This window comes from Mixophyes fleayi, chromosome 3, assembly GCF_038048845.1.
Source record: "Mixophyes fleayi isolate aMixFle1 chromosome 3, aMixFle1.hap1, whole genome shotgun sequence".
Taxonomy (NCBI): domain Eukaryota; kingdom Metazoa; phylum Chordata; class Amphibia; order Anura; family Limnodynastidae; genus Mixophyes; species Mixophyes fleayi.
This window is the reverse complement of record NC_134404.1, coordinates 43515208-43534547: the sequence shown is the minus strand read 5'-3', so window position 1 is coordinate 43534547 and position 19340 is coordinate 43515208. Positions and strand designations below refer to the sequence as shown.

General features: G+C 41.7%; 1 protein-coding gene across 2 annotated transcripts in view; it reads right to left on the bottom strand.

Annotated features, from left to right (window-relative positions):
* Positions 1–19340, bottom strand: part of NBAS (NBAS subunit of NRZ tethering complex) — a 477499-nt gene that overhangs the window by 309577 nt on the left and 148582 nt on the right. For both annotated transcript variants that reach the window (XM_075201412.1, XM_075201413.1), the window contains exons 23-25: positions 8819–8972; positions 6291–6476; positions 4713–4886 (exon numbers count right to left, since the gene is read on the bottom strand). In XM_075201412.1, coding sequence (XP_075057513.1) covers positions 4713–4886; positions 6291–6476; positions 8819–8972 — 514 coding nt within the window. The remainder of the gene's footprint in view (positions 1–4712; positions 4887–6290; positions 6477–8818; positions 8973–19340) is intronic.

Sequence of the window (19340 nt, the reverse complement as noted above, 5' to 3'; positions counted from 1 at the left end):
TGGAGTGAAAATGGGGAGGTAATGAACTGGCTAGAGGGGGGGTTAATTAATTGGATAGGGGAGATTAATGAAAAAGCAATGAGGAGGTAATGAACTGGCTACAGGGGGGGGGGTTAGTGAATTGGATAGGGGGGGTCATAAACTGTCTGGTGCGGGTTGATAATAATGACAGGGGGGATGAATTGGTGGGGAGGTGATGAAATAGCTTGCGGGGGGCAGGATCTCTGTATTGTGTGGCGGTGATGTGGATGCTGACTGTGGTTTCAGCGGTCACTAGAATACTAAATACTAGATAGACAGGGCTGGTAGATGTTACTATAGGAGTGTAAATAATTTTCATATATTTTATTGTCTGTCTGTACTAGGGGGGTTGTTTTGTATCATTAAGGGTCTGTTAAAATTTTGCACTATAATACAATTTTTGCAATATTTTATGCAATTTTTTTTAAATACAGGACTCCCAAGTTTCCAGAAGCCAACGGACAACGCTCCAAGAACATGCAAAAGAGAACACCAGGTAGTCTACGCTGCAAGATCAGGTAAGAGAGGAAGTGCATAATGAAGTGTGTTTAATATATTAATGTTTTACAATTTTATTTACAGATATATATCTATATATACAAAAATTTTATTTACACACAAACTGGGGGGGAACTAGTGTAGTAGCCTGGGGCGGCTGTGACCCTTAATCAGGCCCTGTGTATAGTCTTTAATTCTACTATGTAACTTTGCACGCAGGGGCAGGCTGAGATATAAAACTGTAAGTCAACTTTAGTATTTTATAGACCATGTAACAAATATTTCAGTTTGCCTCTCATTTTATTTAAAAATAAAGGACACCCTGTTTAGATCGATAATAAAAGGTGGCTTAGCCGCTCCCAAACTAGAAGCATATCAACAGGCGGCTATTTTGGATCAGCTTAGAGATTGGCAGGCCTCCGCCCCACTGAAAAAACCATAGGTGGACATTGAACAGCATAGTCTCTCTCCATTCCCATTAGCAGATCTATTATGGCTGGACAAACCTAGAAGACCTAATCCAGTCTTCACATTAAGGAGCATAAGAGATTCTCTCACCACCTAGGATAAGATGATGTCCCTTTTCCCAGACTACCAGCTCCCTTCCTCTAGCCTCTCTACTATAGCACTGTCACAACTAATCCCAGACCTCCGTCTTGACTCTTGGCACAGGCAAGGAGCCAGACGTGTGCAGGACCTCCTGGAGGGAGGGTCTCTTCCCCCTTTCTCTCAATTACAAGCTAAGTATGATATCCCTGTCCGCGATTTTTACAAATATCTTCAAGTAAGGCACTGGTTACAAACACGCCCCTCGCATTTGGGGGTGATGGAACCCCTCCCCCCTGGTATCAAGGTGATTCTCTCCCCTACATCCCACGCAGGCGGAATTTCCCTATGGTACCGGATACTCTTAACTCCCATTGACAATCGGGTTTTACCGATTCAAGCTGTCTGGGAAGCCGACCTAAATATCACCATTTCAGAAGAGGTATGGGGGAGAGTCTTCCTAAACATATATAAGATGTCAAAGTGTATTAACCATTCGGAAATGTTGACTAAAATTGTTCACAGGTTATATCTTACTCCAGATAAGCTGCATAAAATCTGGCCATCAGAATCTAAATATTGTTGGAGGAATTGTGGTGAAATTGGTACGCTTATGCACATCTTTTGGTCTTACTCGAAACTTCAACAATTGTGGACCGAAATCTTTCATTTAATCTCTCAGGTCTCCAAAAATAATATCTCTCCTTCCCCAGATATGGCATTACTTCATCTGTATCCTAAACATCTCCAGCGACACAATCATTATGTCACTGGACATATTCTCATTGCAGCAAGAGCTGCAATAGCCCAGAACTGGAAATCACCTCTAATTCCAGCACTCCCTAAAATTATTAACAAGATCCAACATAGCTACAAAATGGAAACCATAAGTTTTAATCTGTCTACAGGGGCTTCCTCCCCGCTTGTTAAGTGGTTTATATGGTATGAGTACTTTACGAATCACAGCTCAATCTTTGATCCGTGAGTACTGTGGAATAGTTTTTGAGCCAAGTTGGGTACTTGGGCTAGACCCACTGGTACACTTTCTATAACCGGATAGTCTCTTGTCTTGTCTTGTCCCCCCTCCCCCCCTTTATCCATCTGTTTTTCTTGTTTGTTCTCTTTGCCGTCTTCGGCTTACGTATACTGGGTCATAAGATGTGTTGTTGTCTGTACCAATGTTTTTTCTTATTTTTATTTACTTGTTTAACTAAGCAGTGTGGATTGTTCAATATAACTGATCTGCTGTATGTACTCTGCAACCACTGCTATGTTTGTAATATGTTTTTCTAAAAATATTCAATAAAAACCTTTTGAGTTAAAAAAAATAAAATAAAGGACACCCCCATCTGTTCCCTATTAGCGGTACACCATTCCCCTTCTCGCCCCGCTTTACATACAAAAGCTTATCCGCATTTCCCTTGGTATTCACTTTCTGATGTCTTCTCACCGCACTCGTCTTAGTTATGTTGGCACATAATCCATACATATGGGTTATTGTACATTTTATTCTGTACTGTCATTTGCTGATCTATGACTAAATAAAATTATTAAAAAATAAAGGCCATTTTCCATTACATTATTCTTTTTTTTTTTATTCACTGGATTATATCAAACCCCTCAAACTATTTTACTATTTTCTTCCCATTTACCTCTGTTATTACAGATCTTTAACCTTGTTAGAATAAAACAGGGGAAGGCAAAAAGAGACTGGCTAGGCATGCTGGGACTTGTGGTTCACCAAAACAGAAGCAACAGGTTGTCTAAGGCTGTTACAAAAATTACTTTCATAAATCTTTCTTTACCTCTAGCTAATCTTGCATGTGACTATTATTAGTTGTTTACTTATATAGCACCACCAAATTACATAGCGAGAGAATGTCTTTCTTTCACATTAGTCCCTGTCCCATTGGAGAGAACACTCTAAATCCCTACACACACGCCTCTAAATCCCTACACACACGCCTCTAAATCCACACACACACACACCTCTAAATCCACACACACACACACCTCTAAATCCACACACACACACACACACACACCTCTAAATCCACACACACACACCTCTAAATCCACACACACACACACACCTCTAAATCCACACACACACACACCTCTAAATCCACACACACACACACCTCTAAATCCACACACACACACCTCTAAATCCACACACACAAACCTCTAAATCCACACACACACACAAACCTCTAAATCCACACACACAAACCTCTAAATCCACACACACAAACCTCTAAATCCACACACACAAACCTCTAAATCCACACTCACAAACCTCTAAATCCACACTCACAAACCTCTAAATCCACACTCACAAACCTCTAAATCCACACTCACAAACCTCTAAATCCACACACACAAACCTCTAAATCCACACACACAAACCTCTAAATCCACACACACACACACCCAGGGCCGGTGCTAGGGTCCATGGCGCCCTAGGCAAAATCGGCGCCCTCTCCCTCCCCCCCCCCCCACAAAAATCGGCGCCCTCCTCCCTCCTCACCCCGTCTTTTCTTACCTTGTCTCACCACCGCCGCCTCTCTGCTCCGTCTCCTCCCCTCCACTCACTGACACTAGTGAGTGGAGGAGACGGAGCAGAGAGGCGGCAGTGGTGAGCAATAGCCTCTTCCCCCCCTCCCCATGCATCTGAATGCTGTGCGGCGGCCGTGACAGGTATGGTCAGCGGTCGCCGCACAGTTTTAAAATTAATTTCCAGTTCTGTGGCGCCCTCCAGGCGCCCTCCAGAGCCCGGCGCCCTAGGCAAGTGCCTAACCTTGCCTAATGGGAGCACCGGGCCTGCACACACCTCTAAATCCACACACACACACCTCTAAATCCACACACACACACACACACACACACACACCTCTAAATCAACACACACACACACACACCTCTAAATCCACACACACGTCCATTTGATTCAGCAGCCAATTAACCTACCAGTATGTTTTTGGAGTGTGGGAGGAAACCGGAGCACCCGGAGGAAACCCAGGCAAACACAGGGAGCATCATGTTATCTTACATGATTATGTATTAATTTCCTGTTATGTTCTTTTCACGTTTGTTTTTTTGCTAAACAGGTGTCATTAGCCGTTTTGTAGGCTGACATATAAAGGAGTCCTCGTTGCTTGATAGGTTCTCCTCTAATTTTAACAGCAGACACAGCAAACAAGTGAAAGCAGCTAATACCTCTTACAGCAATCTATGCAGATTATATTTGTTGATTTGGAATAAGCAAACAGTGATGAAGGCAACACTGCTCCACTTATCTCAGGGTGTATAAAATATTCACAAAGCTAAAAATATTTACACAGTAACAAATAGCTCTACAATTACAGAATATTTCAGAGTAAAAAAAAGCTTGTTGTAGATGGCAGCGACAAATGGTGTTAGGAAAACAGCAACAAGTCCAGGCTTATGAATACTTTTACTTTGCATGCAGCAACAGAACGAAGCGCAAACAATGTTTCAGCAAATAAGTCACTGAGAAAGTCATGAATAGCAATGAGCATGGAAAAGCAGAGGCTGCCATACCCAAGAAGGCTCTAATGTCCATATCCGCAAGTACAGTGTCACAAAGCAAAGCAAATAGATAAAGGAAAGGAACGTCGGCTTACATTGGGCTTGGAATGCTGAAAAATCTTCAGAGGGAATTTGAGGTTGCCCTTTGCCAAGGTTACAATGTATTCTCTTAGTAGAGTCTTAGCCAGTCCCGGGTTGTGAGCCTCACAGCGGTGCAGGAAGGGAACCATCCACTGATAGGCATTTTTAACATACTGCTCTTCTGAAGACTGGAGGATATGAAACATTATTTACACAAAGAAAATGATCATTATTATTATTGGGCTAAAGCCAACAAAATATTTTGAAATTTTATAGTATAGGATTACACTAACCAACAGATCTACTTAGTAATATCATAGACCCGCCCACGAGGATGCTACAATGAGAGAGAAGAGCTGTCCCTCTACCGAGCATTAGTGTGTGTTAATATGATGTCCTCTACTTTCCTGCTGTTATCTGTTCAGTGTATGACCTTAGCTTACATTACATTTGTAAATGTACAGGCATTTTAATTTGTTCCATTTTCATAGGAAAGACTCTGCAGGAGAACTTTCAGGGGAGAGCTGACAGGAGCAGCAGTAAAGCAATGGTTTTCCAGCACTACCTTGTTTTTAGAGAGGAATGTCAGCACAATGATAGAGAGTTGGGAGCTTTCTTTAGTTCTGCCATTAATATACTCATTAGTACACAGTCACTTTCTATGTAGCACAATGCTCTATGCTGTAGCAGAAAGCATTCCCTTTACTATAGATTATCAAGGCAGTTCTTGATTTGATGCTTGAATGAGTCCCAATGTATGTGTGAAAATATCTCCCTTCAATAAATTATAAATGTGATAGTATCATCACTTTTCAATGTACTACACTTGATATTTTGACTGCAATTCTCCTTTAAAATACATTCAACCGGACCACCTACTTTAATGTATCTGTTGACATTAGTTTCTCCTACTCAGAAAAGCTAAAATCCAGCTGTACTAAGACCAGACTGAACCTAACAGGGTATCAGCCTAGGTAACATTAATCACAGTCACCCCAGAGAGAGAGAGACTTATATGTCAATGACCGAGTAGAGCGCAGTGATTGGTTATTGACACAATCAGATTGAACCATCTTACATGTTTTGTTCCAACAGACTGACAGCTGACACTTCATAAAATACATATTAAGAGCAAGAGTAATGGACCAAATATTACTTATATTACAGTATTGATATTACCCAGTATCAAAGGAAAAGAGAATACGTTTACCAAGAGTTGTCCTATATTTCCAGGCTATGAATGAATGGACTATGGTACAATAAGACGTATGCTACTGACAGCAGAGTATATAAAAGGTGTATATGTTTCACCTAGAAAATAAAAACTCTCAGGAGAGATGTATGAGGAGATAAGCTCAATGGAAAGGATAACACTCCATGTCTTTAATCATCCGTTGCACTCGGTTGGTGTCCTCATTGCAAGCATCTCACTGTCACTATTTTACAGAAAGTAAACCAAGGATAACATTATATTTGGTAACTGGGATCTCATATTTTGTATTAAGTGATTCGGCGCAGCTAGAATGCCATTTGATGTTCCGTTAAAGACTACAGCTTGCTTCTAAACATGCCCAGATGTAAAACAGACATACGTTTGCCATAAGAAGCTGCAGTTTATCGATGTCCTTGATCTGCTGCAGGTCTTTGAGAGTTAATGACTCATCGCAGTCGGCCTCGTAGATGAGAGTCTCCAGTGTGACCAAATCATCGCACAGCAGCTGCAAGCCGGGGATATTCTTCTCCTTCCCCAGGCGTACCAGGGACAGGGCGCCATCCACCTGGAGGTCACAGAGAAGGACACTTTGTTGATAACACTCTATCCCCTCTGATTAGCAGTGTAGTAGAGTCACCACTATTGATTAGCACCTTTCACTATTGGGGATTTTCTGCAAACAGTTGTATTTATGACGGTAAAATGACATTTCACATAACGGCACAGTTTGCATTATTGCATAAGCCTTGATAACGCCCAAGGCCCAATTGTCTAGGAACCCAATCACCATTGCTCCATTATTCCCCAAAATACAATATACAAGGTGGAAGGGGAGGGAACTGCTCGAAAAAACTTCCCAGCCTAACATGTGGGAAAAGTAAATAGGGATTAGTCATTTGTAAAAAATGTAATTATTAAATTAAAAACTGAAAATGACACATTGGATGTGCAACAAATCTATATAAAGTGCAACCATAATATATACGCTAAAAAAGCAGAGCTTCAGCCAAGTCACAAGATGGAAGACTAGAGTCTTATTTAGTCTTGTATTGAATGGATAAAGTAATTACGTGTTAACCCCAACACTGTAGAGTACGTCTAGGAGAATGAGAAACACTTCTAGGACCCGGGCAGGAGGGGAAGGGACAATGTGCAGAGTACAACAGATGCATACACTGTATCAGGGAAATAATTGAGTAAAAGTAATTATATTTGAATACAGTGAACATAAATTATGCACACAGTGTGGCTGCCAGTATGTCACCCATTCCAAAATAACATTCACACAGCCCGAAATGTGAGAGAAAGAAAAACTAATCTGCCAAGTGTAAAACATAAATAAATAACAAACAACAGATATAATGATATTGCTGGGAAGAGATACAGAACAGAGAATACATTATCATTGGGGGGATTACTACACTCTAATCATGAGTAATATAAGAAGCATATCTAACAGTTACATATCACATCAGGATTAGTGTTAGACCTTATGTTATATAAATATTGGTGGATAAATCACTTTCACAAGATTGCACATCATAGGAAGAATAGATATATTATGGTAACATATTATATAAACACAGTAATATATACTTATGGAAAGTAATGAATTGTGTTCAGACGTAATGGGTGATATTTGTGATAACTGGTGCACATAAGAAAGGTAGTGTTGCCATAGTGACCAAATAGATTCTAACTTTTGTAGTTCAGTTAAGGAAATGAAAGCAACATCTGTTTGGTTGTTATGGGAGACACCAGCTTCCTTGGAGCATCAACTTTCATACGGATCATTAGAGGACGCCTGCGGTAACATCCTAGTGTCAGAGCTCAGACATGACAATATGTGGGAGCAGGGACCTCTCAATAGGCACCTGACATCCGTGTTATTGTAACTCAGCAATCCTGGAACCTGTTCCCACTCCCTGTGGAGATCTCTGGGTGTGCAAGATGGAGCCATGACTGCTTAGACATACAGCACGATCTGACATATGGATGCAGAATCATAAGCCCTACAGCATCTGTGTGGCAGAAGTGACCGGGCATAAACATACTGCAACGTTCTCTGACTACACATCTCTTGGTCTGTGGGTCGGTAATTCTATGACCTGTTTTAAAGCATTCACCCCGTGGCATTTTATTTTATATGGTCATCCTTAGTGACCTCTATTATCTTTCTTAAATACACCAGGGTATAGAATATACCATATGTAACACACAGGGCACAATAAGCCATGTATAAACCCCCAGAACTAATACTTGTATTACTGGTGCATGACACCAGCACCTAGTGAAGCCGTCACTAAGAACAAGCAGTGACATCCCTCCATGCACAGTATAAAGAGACGTTACCGCGGTGTTCTATCCTCTGTAACCTGAGTAGTTATTTCCTCTACCCCAGTATTCAGCTCCTGACATCTTTATATATGATACGCTATGTGCACCTCAATAGTGGCTTAACCAACCTGGGATTGTTCTTCTCAAAGACATTACTATACCACTTTACTGAGTCTTACATTAGATTAAGTCCGAAACCAGATTCTACACAGTGATGACGCAAATCCGATGATTCTTACCAGGCGGAAACACGGGGAGAGCATACAAATTCCACACAGACAGGACTCTGGTCAGAATCAATCCCATGGTTCCAGAGCTTTGCGGCAGCAATGCTGACCAATGTGCCACAGTGTATCAATAAATTTCACAGAAATGGGCATTTTCTTGTTTGTTTTACTAGCTTTAACCCCTTCATATCCAGATGTTTTCTGCCTCTTAATGACCAGACCAGACCAATGCATTTTGTTTGGACTGCGAGGTGTTTTATTCCTTTTTCTACACAAATTGACTTTGAAGTGTTTAGCGAGAGACCGTGGATGAGAGATACAAAGACATAACTGGAGCTCTGACCTGTCTGGCGTAATTCTCAATCTCCTCTGCTCTGCTCCAATACCAGCTCTTCACCACGTCGATGGAAAGGCAGTCAGCTCTGTATACAAGCAGATCAGGCTGTTCTTCATACAGAAACTCAGCCAGGTCCGGGGAGCTGGACTCTACCTGTACTCTAAAGAAAAAGATGTAAAATAAAGGGACCATATTACCTAAAATCCATGTCCTCATATAGAACAGCATTCTATGACCGTAAAGAACCAAGTGCTCAACTATAATGCTTAGCTTAGGTTTTCTTTTTTATTTACATTTCCCCCCCCCCCCCCAATAATACCCATTATTTACTTTTTTCTTATTTGTTGAATGTTTCCATATTTTCAGAAATGCTACAAAGTTGCTGAACCTTCACTGTTTCCAATTAATTCTGAATAAGTGTATACCATATACTAAATATAAATATATATATATATATATATATATATATATATATATATATATATATATATATATATACATACACACACACAAACATTATATATATATATTGTCGAAGTCAGTAAATTGGATAAAGTCATTTCAATTAAAATCGAGCAAACTTAGTTGTCTTTGTCTGAAAAGATGCGTACGGCACGCTACGGCATGGAAGGGCGTACGCAGCCGCAACACGTGGCAACAACAGTATTTACGCTTTTACATACATTTGTTTGCACCTCTTTAACAAACAATGTCTTCTCAGCAGAAATTGATGTAGTATCTTTAATCCAGGAAGCAGAACCATGTGATATATACATTATTGGTATAACAAGAAAAACTTCAGCATAATATCCCTTTAAATCAACCTGTGCAATCAAGAATAATACAGCAGCACTTTCATATTATATATATATATATATATATATATATATATATATTAACTACAACAGTCATATTTAAAATAAGTGAATGTGGGAAATTGTGCATGTTGGTCGGCTAGATGAGAACGGAGACCACAGATTAATATGTAATCTCTCGTCAGAGAGCCTCTAGACTAATTCCGAGGGAGATCCCTCTGAGCTTCAATTTCAGACTGAGAAAGGAAATAAGACAGTCAGGCTGCCGGAATAAAATGTACACTGCACAGAATCCCATAAGCCGTGCCCGGCTTCTATCTTAAGGTGGTTCGCCCTTGTACACTATTTTCCATAAATCTCATGTCCTTGTAGGAAGCCGAGGTGTGTGATCATTCGTATTCTAGCTGTGCTGCCTTAAGAACAGGGAACTGCGGTCCAGCTCCTCAAGGCTGTGTATGTATTAATGATTACAGAATGTAGTATAGATTTTTAGCACAGGCATTCTTCCCGGAGAAAATACCATCCTTCCTGGCCTGCGATACCTTTTATAAAGCCAGGAAAAAACATGTCCTTTATTTTAGAGAAACAACTGAAAAATACAAATGTGGAAAACAACCTTTCAGAGAGCACGGGGGTAACTGGCTGATGAGTAAAACATGGGGTGGGAATGACCGGACCGGTGTCATGTAACAAATAGCAGATTTATTTTTTCCCCTCTATTCTTTTGATTTATTTATAAACGTTTTGTGGTTTACGGCCTCGTCCGTTGCTCCTTTCACGCTACAGGTCTCGGCTGTAAACAACACTGTTAGCTAGCTAGTGATAACACATCTACTTATTGCTTGCTCAGCTGCAGAAGTGTTAGCCTGCAAAGCTAACGCTCTGTTGTGACGTCGACTACTTTTGTGCTAATGCGCCTATTTTTATTTTGGCAGCGATCTGCGGGCCAATAAAGCTCCGTTTGTGGAGGTCCAAATGTCCAATCAGAGGAGCTTGGCAGAGCGGGGGCGTTCTTTACTGAGCACAGACAGTGCGACTACTTCTGCACCAACATGCAACAGGATGACATTGTTGTGCAGGATGAAATTATTTAACCAACATAAAGATGGGTGGGGGGTGTATTTAAGAGGGGGTACCCTGCTTTTCCGGGGGGACACAGACCCTTTTTCTTCCAGCAAAAGGGCTTGTATTTTCCAACACCTCTGAGGTGTCTAAGGTTAGGTCTAATAATAATGGCATTTCTAGGCGCACATCAAAGAATATAAAAAAAAAAAAAACCTTCAAACACACAATCGTAAAAAAAGGGGGCAGTCTAACGTAGGGCGAGTACAGCAAGGAGTGGTCTCACTAATGCGGGTGATGCAGACCAGCACAAAGGCACATATACACCAGTCAGGTGCAAATACACGCTGATGAAAATGATGGTTGCCAGCGACAGTTACCCACTTATGATTCTGTTGGCGTATATTAAAAAAAAAAAAATGATTTGTATACAAGACAAAGAAAATACCCGCTGTATTATACCAAGCCTAACAGCGCATGTGTGTTTGTATCAAAACATATAATAAACTCTTCTTGTGCTTATTGCCTAGTTGTGTGCATACGTATGTGGGTGTACGCAAACTTAGCACAGAGCTGGGCGCATCTTGTGCTGTGTGCAACACAGCATACGGGCGTCAATACGCTATTTTAATGGACGGCTTTTTGGAAATGAAATATCTCCCAACATGCATCCAACACAGCATCAGGCCCACAACCATATTTAAGGACTCTGATACTTTTTCCCTCGTTTCACCTAATTTCAACATAGGTTGCGTTAGATAAGGCAAAGCTACAAAAAAAGATGGTCATGTACAGTTGCAGCACAGAGATCGCGGTCACATTAGTCCATACACGTCTGATGGAGCACTATTACAGCGAATGGATGATGGCCGCATACCAGGTAAGATGCGGATATCATCCAACCAGATAGACTACCTGTCCTGGTCTACCCGTGTTCCTGATAAGATGCTGATGGGATCTGTGGTCCTCAAAGGCCCACTGCGATCTGCAGACAGTTATCATTAAAACAATCTAGCTGACATCGTTACCATGAATCAAGTCTTGCTGGTGTCCCAGTGTTCGTTTATCCGCAGAATGTGAAGGTGTTCTGTCTAAAGCACCTTGCGGAAAATCCAGATTAAACAGAGGAAGAGGAAGTTATCTAATGGAACACCTAGAGCAGTGATAGGTAACCCGATACACACCAGGGGCCACATGGTTCTGACCTTCAAAAGGGCCGCACATTACCCTTAACCTCAGGGATAACTTAAAACAGATAATACCAGAGAATAAAACAAGCCCGCTTTCAGTATATACCATATTATATTAGGGATGTACACGGGCGACTTTTGAGGTCTCGTGTTTTGTGTTTTGGATCCGGATTTTCTCGATGTTTTGGGTTCGGATTTGTTTCGCAAAACACCTGCCGAAAGGTTTTGGTTCGGATTTAAGGTTTTGGATTCGGATTTTTTTTGAAAAAAGCATAAAAAAGTTAAAAAATCAATTTTTTGGGCTTATTTTCACTCCTACGCAATTATTGACCTCAATAACATTCAATAACAAGCATTTCCACTAATTTACCGTGTATTCTAAACACCTCACAATATAGTTCTTAGTCCAAAACGTAGCAACGAGCTATCTTTCTAGACTGCGTAGTGGAGTGGTCCCCACAATATAATAAGAAAACCATCAACTGGTCTTAATCGCACCAAAACATGTACCTGGACTGCGTAGAGGAGTGGGTCACCACGATATAAATTAAAAACCCTGAACTTGTATGATTCGCACCAATAATGTACCTGGACTGCGTAGAGGAGTGGGTCACCACAATATAAATTAAAAACCCTGAACTTGTATGATTCGCTCCAATAATGTATCTGGACTGCGTAGAGGAGTGGGTCACCACAATATATATAATAAGAAAACCATCAACTTGTATGATTCGCACCAATAATGTACCTGGACTGCGTAGAGGAGTGGGTCACCACAATATAAATTAAAAACCCTGAACTTGTATGATTCGCACCAATAATGTACCTGGACTGCGTAGAGGAGTGGGTCACCACAATATAAATTAAAAACCCTGAACTTGTATGATTCGCTCCAATAATGCACCTGGACTGCGTAGAGGAGTGGGTCACCACAATATTATTAAAAAACCCTACACAGGTCTGAATTCCACCCAAAAAGTTTATGGACTGCGTAGTGTAGTGTTCCCCACAATATTATTTAAAATTTTTGCAGCAACAGTCAACGTTGTTTAATATCTGATACACCTCTATCTGGACTGCATAGTGGAGTGGCCCCGGTACCCAATTTGGTACTGGGGCCACAATACCTCCTCCAAACATGGTACAGACCACTCGTCATTGAGATCCCATCAAGTATGTTAAAGACAGAGTCGAAGTGTTATTGGTTGACTTTGTAAACCCAAAAATTGTCCCTGTTGCACATAGTCGTGCAATGAAGACTGACTTTTTCATTTAAAGGCACCATCTTTCAAGTGTAGTGTTTGTAAGTCATATTATACTTTTGGTAAAATTGGTTTATTTTGTTCCTCTTTATGGTAACTACTAATAGAATTAAAGTATTAAATAGGAGCGGCAGTTCCTCTTTATGGGAATTAGTAAGAGAATTAAAATATTAAATAGAATTAAAGTATTAAATAGAGTGTCATAGAGTGGTAGAGTGGTATAGAGTGGTCCCCACAATATAATAATAAAACCCTCAACTAGTCTGAATTCCACCAAACAAGTATCTGGACTGCGTAGTGGGGTGGCCCCGGTACCCAATTTGATACCGGGGCCACAATAAAATAAATACACCCTCAACTGGTCTGAATTCCACCAAACAAGTATCTGGACTGCATAGAGGACTGGCCACTGGCCACCACAATATAATATATAGAAAATCTTCAACAGGTCAGAATTACACCCAAAAATAGTATCTGGACTGCGTAGAGTAGTGGGCACTGGGCACCACAATAAAAAATATATAGAAAACCTTCAATAGGTCTGAATTAAACCCAAAAATAGTATCTGGACTGCATAGAGGACTGGCCACTGGCCACCACAATATAATATATAGAAAACCTTCAACAGGTCAGAATTACACCCAAAAATAGTATCTGGACTGCGTAGAGTAGTGGGCACTGGGCACCACAATAAAAAATATATAGAAAACCTTCAACAGGTCAGAATTACACCCAAAAATAGTATCTGGACTGCGTAGAGTAGTGGGCACTGGGCACCACAATAAAAAATATATAGAAAACCTTCAATAGGTCTGAATTAAACCCAAAAATATATCTGGACTGCATAGAGGACTGGCCACTGGCCACCACAATATAATATATAGAAAACCTTCAACAGGTCAGAATTACACCCAAACATAGTATCTGGACTGCGTAGAGTAGTGGGCACTGGGCACCACAATAAAATATATAAAAAAACCTTCAACAGGTCTGCATTACACTGCACATACGGCTGCTCCTCCATCCTCTCCATCATATACATGTTGGAGTTTCAGCGTGTGAAAACCTCTTGTTTTTGATAATGTCAGTGCATTTAGAATATTTTTCAATTTGCCCCACACCACTGAATGTACTTTATCTATGATACGCATCTATCTATCTTGACTGCGTAGTGTGGTGGCCCCGGTACACAATTTGGTACCGAGGCCACAATATAATTAAAAAACCGTCCACGGGTCAGAATTCCACCAAAAAAGGGTATGGACTGCGTAGTGTGGTGTGCTTGGAACACAATTTTTTACAGCGCCAACAATATAATTAAAAAATTAGGCATCAACTGGCACCGTTGTTTAATATCTGATACACCGAAATATGGACTGCACAGTGGAGTGGCCCCGGTAGTAAATTTGGTGCCGGGGCCACAATACCTCCTCCAACTTCCAAGTGTAGTGTTTATAAGGACAGACAGCATCGAAGTGTTATTAGTTGACTTTCTTAACCCTAAAATTGTCCCTGTTGCAAATATTCGTGTAATGGACAGTTACTTTTTCATTGAAAGACTCAAGCTTTCAAGTGTAGTGTTTATAAAATATAAACAACAATACAGTAGTTTTAGAGCACGTCAATACCTCTTGTTTTAAATTATGACAGGGCATTTTACTTTTGGTTTAATTTCTTGAATTTGTTTAAATTTGGTTTTACTTTTTGAACATGGCAAACGACTGTTGATTGGTCATATAATGCAAAAAAAAAAGTTCCAAGATGGAATTGTCCTTGGGCCCTCACACCCACCCTTATGTTGTTGAAATAGGACATGCACACTTTAACAAACCAATCATTTCAGCGACAGGGCCTACCAAACAACTTTGGCTGAAATGATTGGTTTGTTTGGGCCCCCACACCAAAAAAGCTTTTCATCTCTCCCTGTACAGACTAAACAGGCTCTACTGAGGCAAGATGTCGTCCTCATCCTCAACCTCTGATTCCTCTGCCCCTACAGTGTGTACTTCCTCCTCATCACACATTATCAATTCGTCCCCGCTGGACTCCACAACCACAGGTCCCTCTGTACTATCTGGAGGGCAGTGCTGTACTTCATTGAGGAATTGATTATTCATTTTTATAAACATCATTTTTTCAACGTTATGAGGAAGCAACCTCCTTCGCCGCTCACTGACCAGGTTCCCTGCTGCACTAAAAACTCTTTCCGAGTACACACTGGAGGGGGGACAACTCAGGTAAAATAGAGCCAGTTTGTACAGGGGCTTCCAAACTGCCTTTTTTTCCTGCCAGTAACAATATGGACTGACTGACATGTCTACTTGGATGGTGTCAGCAAAGTAATCATCCACCATTTTTTCTATTGTGACAGCATCCAATGCAGCGAGAGTAGACATGTCTGCAATGGTTGGTAGGTCCTTCAGTCCGGACCAGATGTTATCAGCATCCCCGCCAGCGCCTCTTTTGGGAAAACTGAGCTTTTTCCTCGCAGCCATAGATGTGGAAGAAAATGAGGGTGGAGCTGTTGGCATGTCACGGTCCTCTTCAGAGGACAATCTCCTGACCAGCAGGTCTTTGCACCGCTGTAGACTTGTGTCCGCCGGAAACAGAGACACAACATACGCTTTAAACCGAGGATCGAGCATGGTGGCCAGAATGTATTCCTCTGACTTTAAAAGAGTGACCACCCTCTGATCCTGGCAAAGCGTACGAAGGGCTTCATCCACAAGAGCTACATGCTTGGTGGAATCGCAATGGCTTACCAGCTCCTCCCTCACTTTCTCCAGCTGCTTCTGCAACAGCCTGATCAGGGGAATGACCTGACTCAAGCTGGCAGTGTCGGAACTGACTTCTCGTGTGGCAAGTTCAAATGGCTGCAGAACCTTGCACAACACGGAAATCAGTCTCCACTGCGCTTGACTGAGGCGCATCCCCACTCCTTTGCCTATGTCGTAGGTGGCTGTGTAGGCCTGAATGGCCTTTTGCTGCTCCTCAATCCTCTGCAGCATATAGAGGATGGAGTTCCAGCGCGTCACAACCTCTTGTTTGAGGTGATGGCAGGGCAGGTTCATGCTTTTTTGATGTGCCTCTAGTCTGCGGTAGGCACTGGCTGAATGCCGAAAGTGTCCAGCAATTTTGCGCGCCACCGCAAGCATCTCCTGCACACCCCTATCACTCTTGAGGTAGTGCAGCACCACCAAATTAATGGTGTGGGCAAAACATGGGACGTGCTGGAAATTGCCCATATTTAATGCCCGCACAATGTTACTGGCATTGTCTGACACCACAAATCCCCATGAGAGTCTAAGTGGGGTAAGCCACTGGGAGATAATTTCCCTCAGTTTCTCTAATATGTTGTCAGCGTTGTGCCTCTTATTAAAGCCTGTAATACACAATGTTGCCTGCCTTTGCACGAACAGCCATTTTGTAGATGCTGCTACTGATGCAGCTGTTGCTGTTGCTGCGGAAGGGGATGCATCTACCCAGTGGGCTGTCACAGTTATATAGTCCTTCGTTTGCCCAGAACCACTTGTCCACATGTCCGTGGTTAAGTGGACAGTGGGTACAACCGCATTTTTTAGAGCACTGAGGACACTTGATCGTACTTCTCTGTACATTTTTGGTATCGCCTGCCTAGTGAAGTGGAATCTCGACGGGATTTGGTACCGGGGACACAATACCTCCATCAACCCTCTAAATCCCACTCCACTGATGGCGGACACCGGGCGCACGTCTAACACCAACATTGCAGTTACAGCCGCAGTTATACGCTTTGCAATAGGGTGACTACTATCGTATTTTGTGGTCATGGCAAACGACTGTTGGACGGTCAATTGTTTTGTGAAAGACTTAGCGGTCTTACGACTTCCCCTCTGGGAAGATGACCGACTAACAGCAGCAGTGGCAGTAGTAGGCGTACCGCTGCAGGATTCCTCGGATGAATCCCGTATTGAGGAGAAATCAGTCTGGCTGCTGACTTGGGCTGCAGGACTGAATCTGATGGAGATTGTGGAGGAAGTTGACGAGGAGGGTGTTGCTGGTGTGTATCCAACTGGACCACGGGATTTAGGTGTCCCTGTACCGATGAGGGTCCTAGCCCCAGTTCCTGAACTAACCACTGAACTATGAAGGTTATTCAGGTGACATATAAGGGAGGATGTTCCTAGGTGGGCAAGATCCTTACCCCTGCTTATTTGAGCTTTACATAAGCTACATATGGCCATACATTGGTTGTCTGGATTTGGATAAAAATAACTCCAGACCGAAGAGGTGCATTTTTTGGTCTTCTGACCAGGCATGACGATGGGCTTTTTCATCCCATGGACATCAGCTGTTTCCCCCCCTGGTGCCTCATTTACAATAACCACATCACCATCCTCATCATCAAGTTCCTCCACAGCACCAGCTACATCATCAATAGGCTCCTCCCGAGCCACCTCTTCCCGTACAGTGATGGGAAGGTCAGGCTTGACAACCACCAACACCCTTGGACTCGCCTTGAGGATTTGTGATAATTTCTCTTTAGAAGGCAGAGTTGTTTGCTGTTTTGTTGCTGACAGCATAACTCTCTTCAATTTTTTGGAGGGGGGGGAGGAGGAGGAGGGATAAGATCTGTGGGTGAAGCTGAACCACTAGTCATGAACACGGGCCAGGGCCTAAGCCGTTCCTTGCCACTCCGTGTCGTAAATGGCATATTGGCAACTTTACGTTTCTCCTCAGATGATTTAAAGTTTCTCTTTTTGCTACTTTTTCTTAACTTGGGCTTTTTGGATTTTACATGCCCGGTACTACGAGATTGGGCATCGGGCTTGGAAGACGACGTTGATGGCATTTCATCGTCTATGTCATGACTAGTGGCAGCAGCTTCAGCATTAGGAGGAAGTGGGTCTTGATCTTTCCCTACTTTATCCTCCAAATTTTTGGTCTCCATTATATGTAGCACAAGATACTGCAGAATGTGTGAACTTGGTAATATTGCAGTACCAATGGACTTATACTGCTGGATTGGTTTTGCAAATTTGGTTATAATTACTTTTTTTTTTTAATTTTTTATTTTAATATTTTTTATAACTTTTTTTTTATTTTTTAAAAACTTGGGAATAATGGGGAAATAACTATGCCCTTAGAAGCACAGAGCACAGGACACAGCACCACTGGACTGAACAGGACACAGCACAGGACCCAGCAGCACTACGGAACTCAGCAGGACAGAGCACAGGACACAGCACCACTGGACTGATACTGCAGAATGTGTGAACTTTGTAATATTGCAGTACCACTGGACTTTTACTGCTGAATGTGTGAACTTGGTAATATTGCAGTACCAATGGGCTTATACTGCTGGATTGGTTTTGTAAATTTGGTTATAATTATATTTTTTTTTTGTAATTTTTAAAAACTTGGGAATAATGGGGAAATAACTATGCCCTTAGAAGCACAGAGCACAGGACACAGCACCACTGGACTGAACAGGACACAGCGCAGGACCCAGCAGCACTACTGAACTCAGCAGGACAGAGCACAGGACACAGCACCACTGGACTGATACTGCAGAATGTGTGAACTTTGTAATATTGCAGTACCACTGGACTTTTACTGCTGAATGTGTGAACTTGGTAATATTGCAGTACCAATGGGCTTATACTGCTGGATTGGTTTTGTAAATTTGGTTATAATTATATATATATTTTTTTAATTTTTAATTTATTTTTTTTTTACTTTTTTTTTATTTTTTAAAAACTTGGGAATAATGGGGAAATAACTATGCCCTTAGAAGCACAGAGCACAGGACACAGCACCACTGGACTGAACAGGACACAGCGCAGGACCCAGCAGCACTACTGAACTCAGCAGGACAGAGCACAAGACACAGCACCACTGGACTGATACTGCAGAATGTGTGAACTTTGTAATATTGCAGAACCACTGGACTTTTACTGCTGAATGTGTGAACTTGGTAATATTGCAGTACCAATGGGCTTATACTGCAGGATTGGTTGTGCAAATTTTGTTGTAATGAAAAAAAAATGTAATTAGTTTTTTGTATTTTTTTTAAATAACTTTTTTTTATTTTTTGAAACACTTTGGAATATTGGGGAAATAACTATGCCCTTAGAAGCACAGAGCAGAGCACAGGACACAGCACCACTGGACTGAACAGGACACAGCACAGGACCCAGCAGCACCACTGACCTCAGAA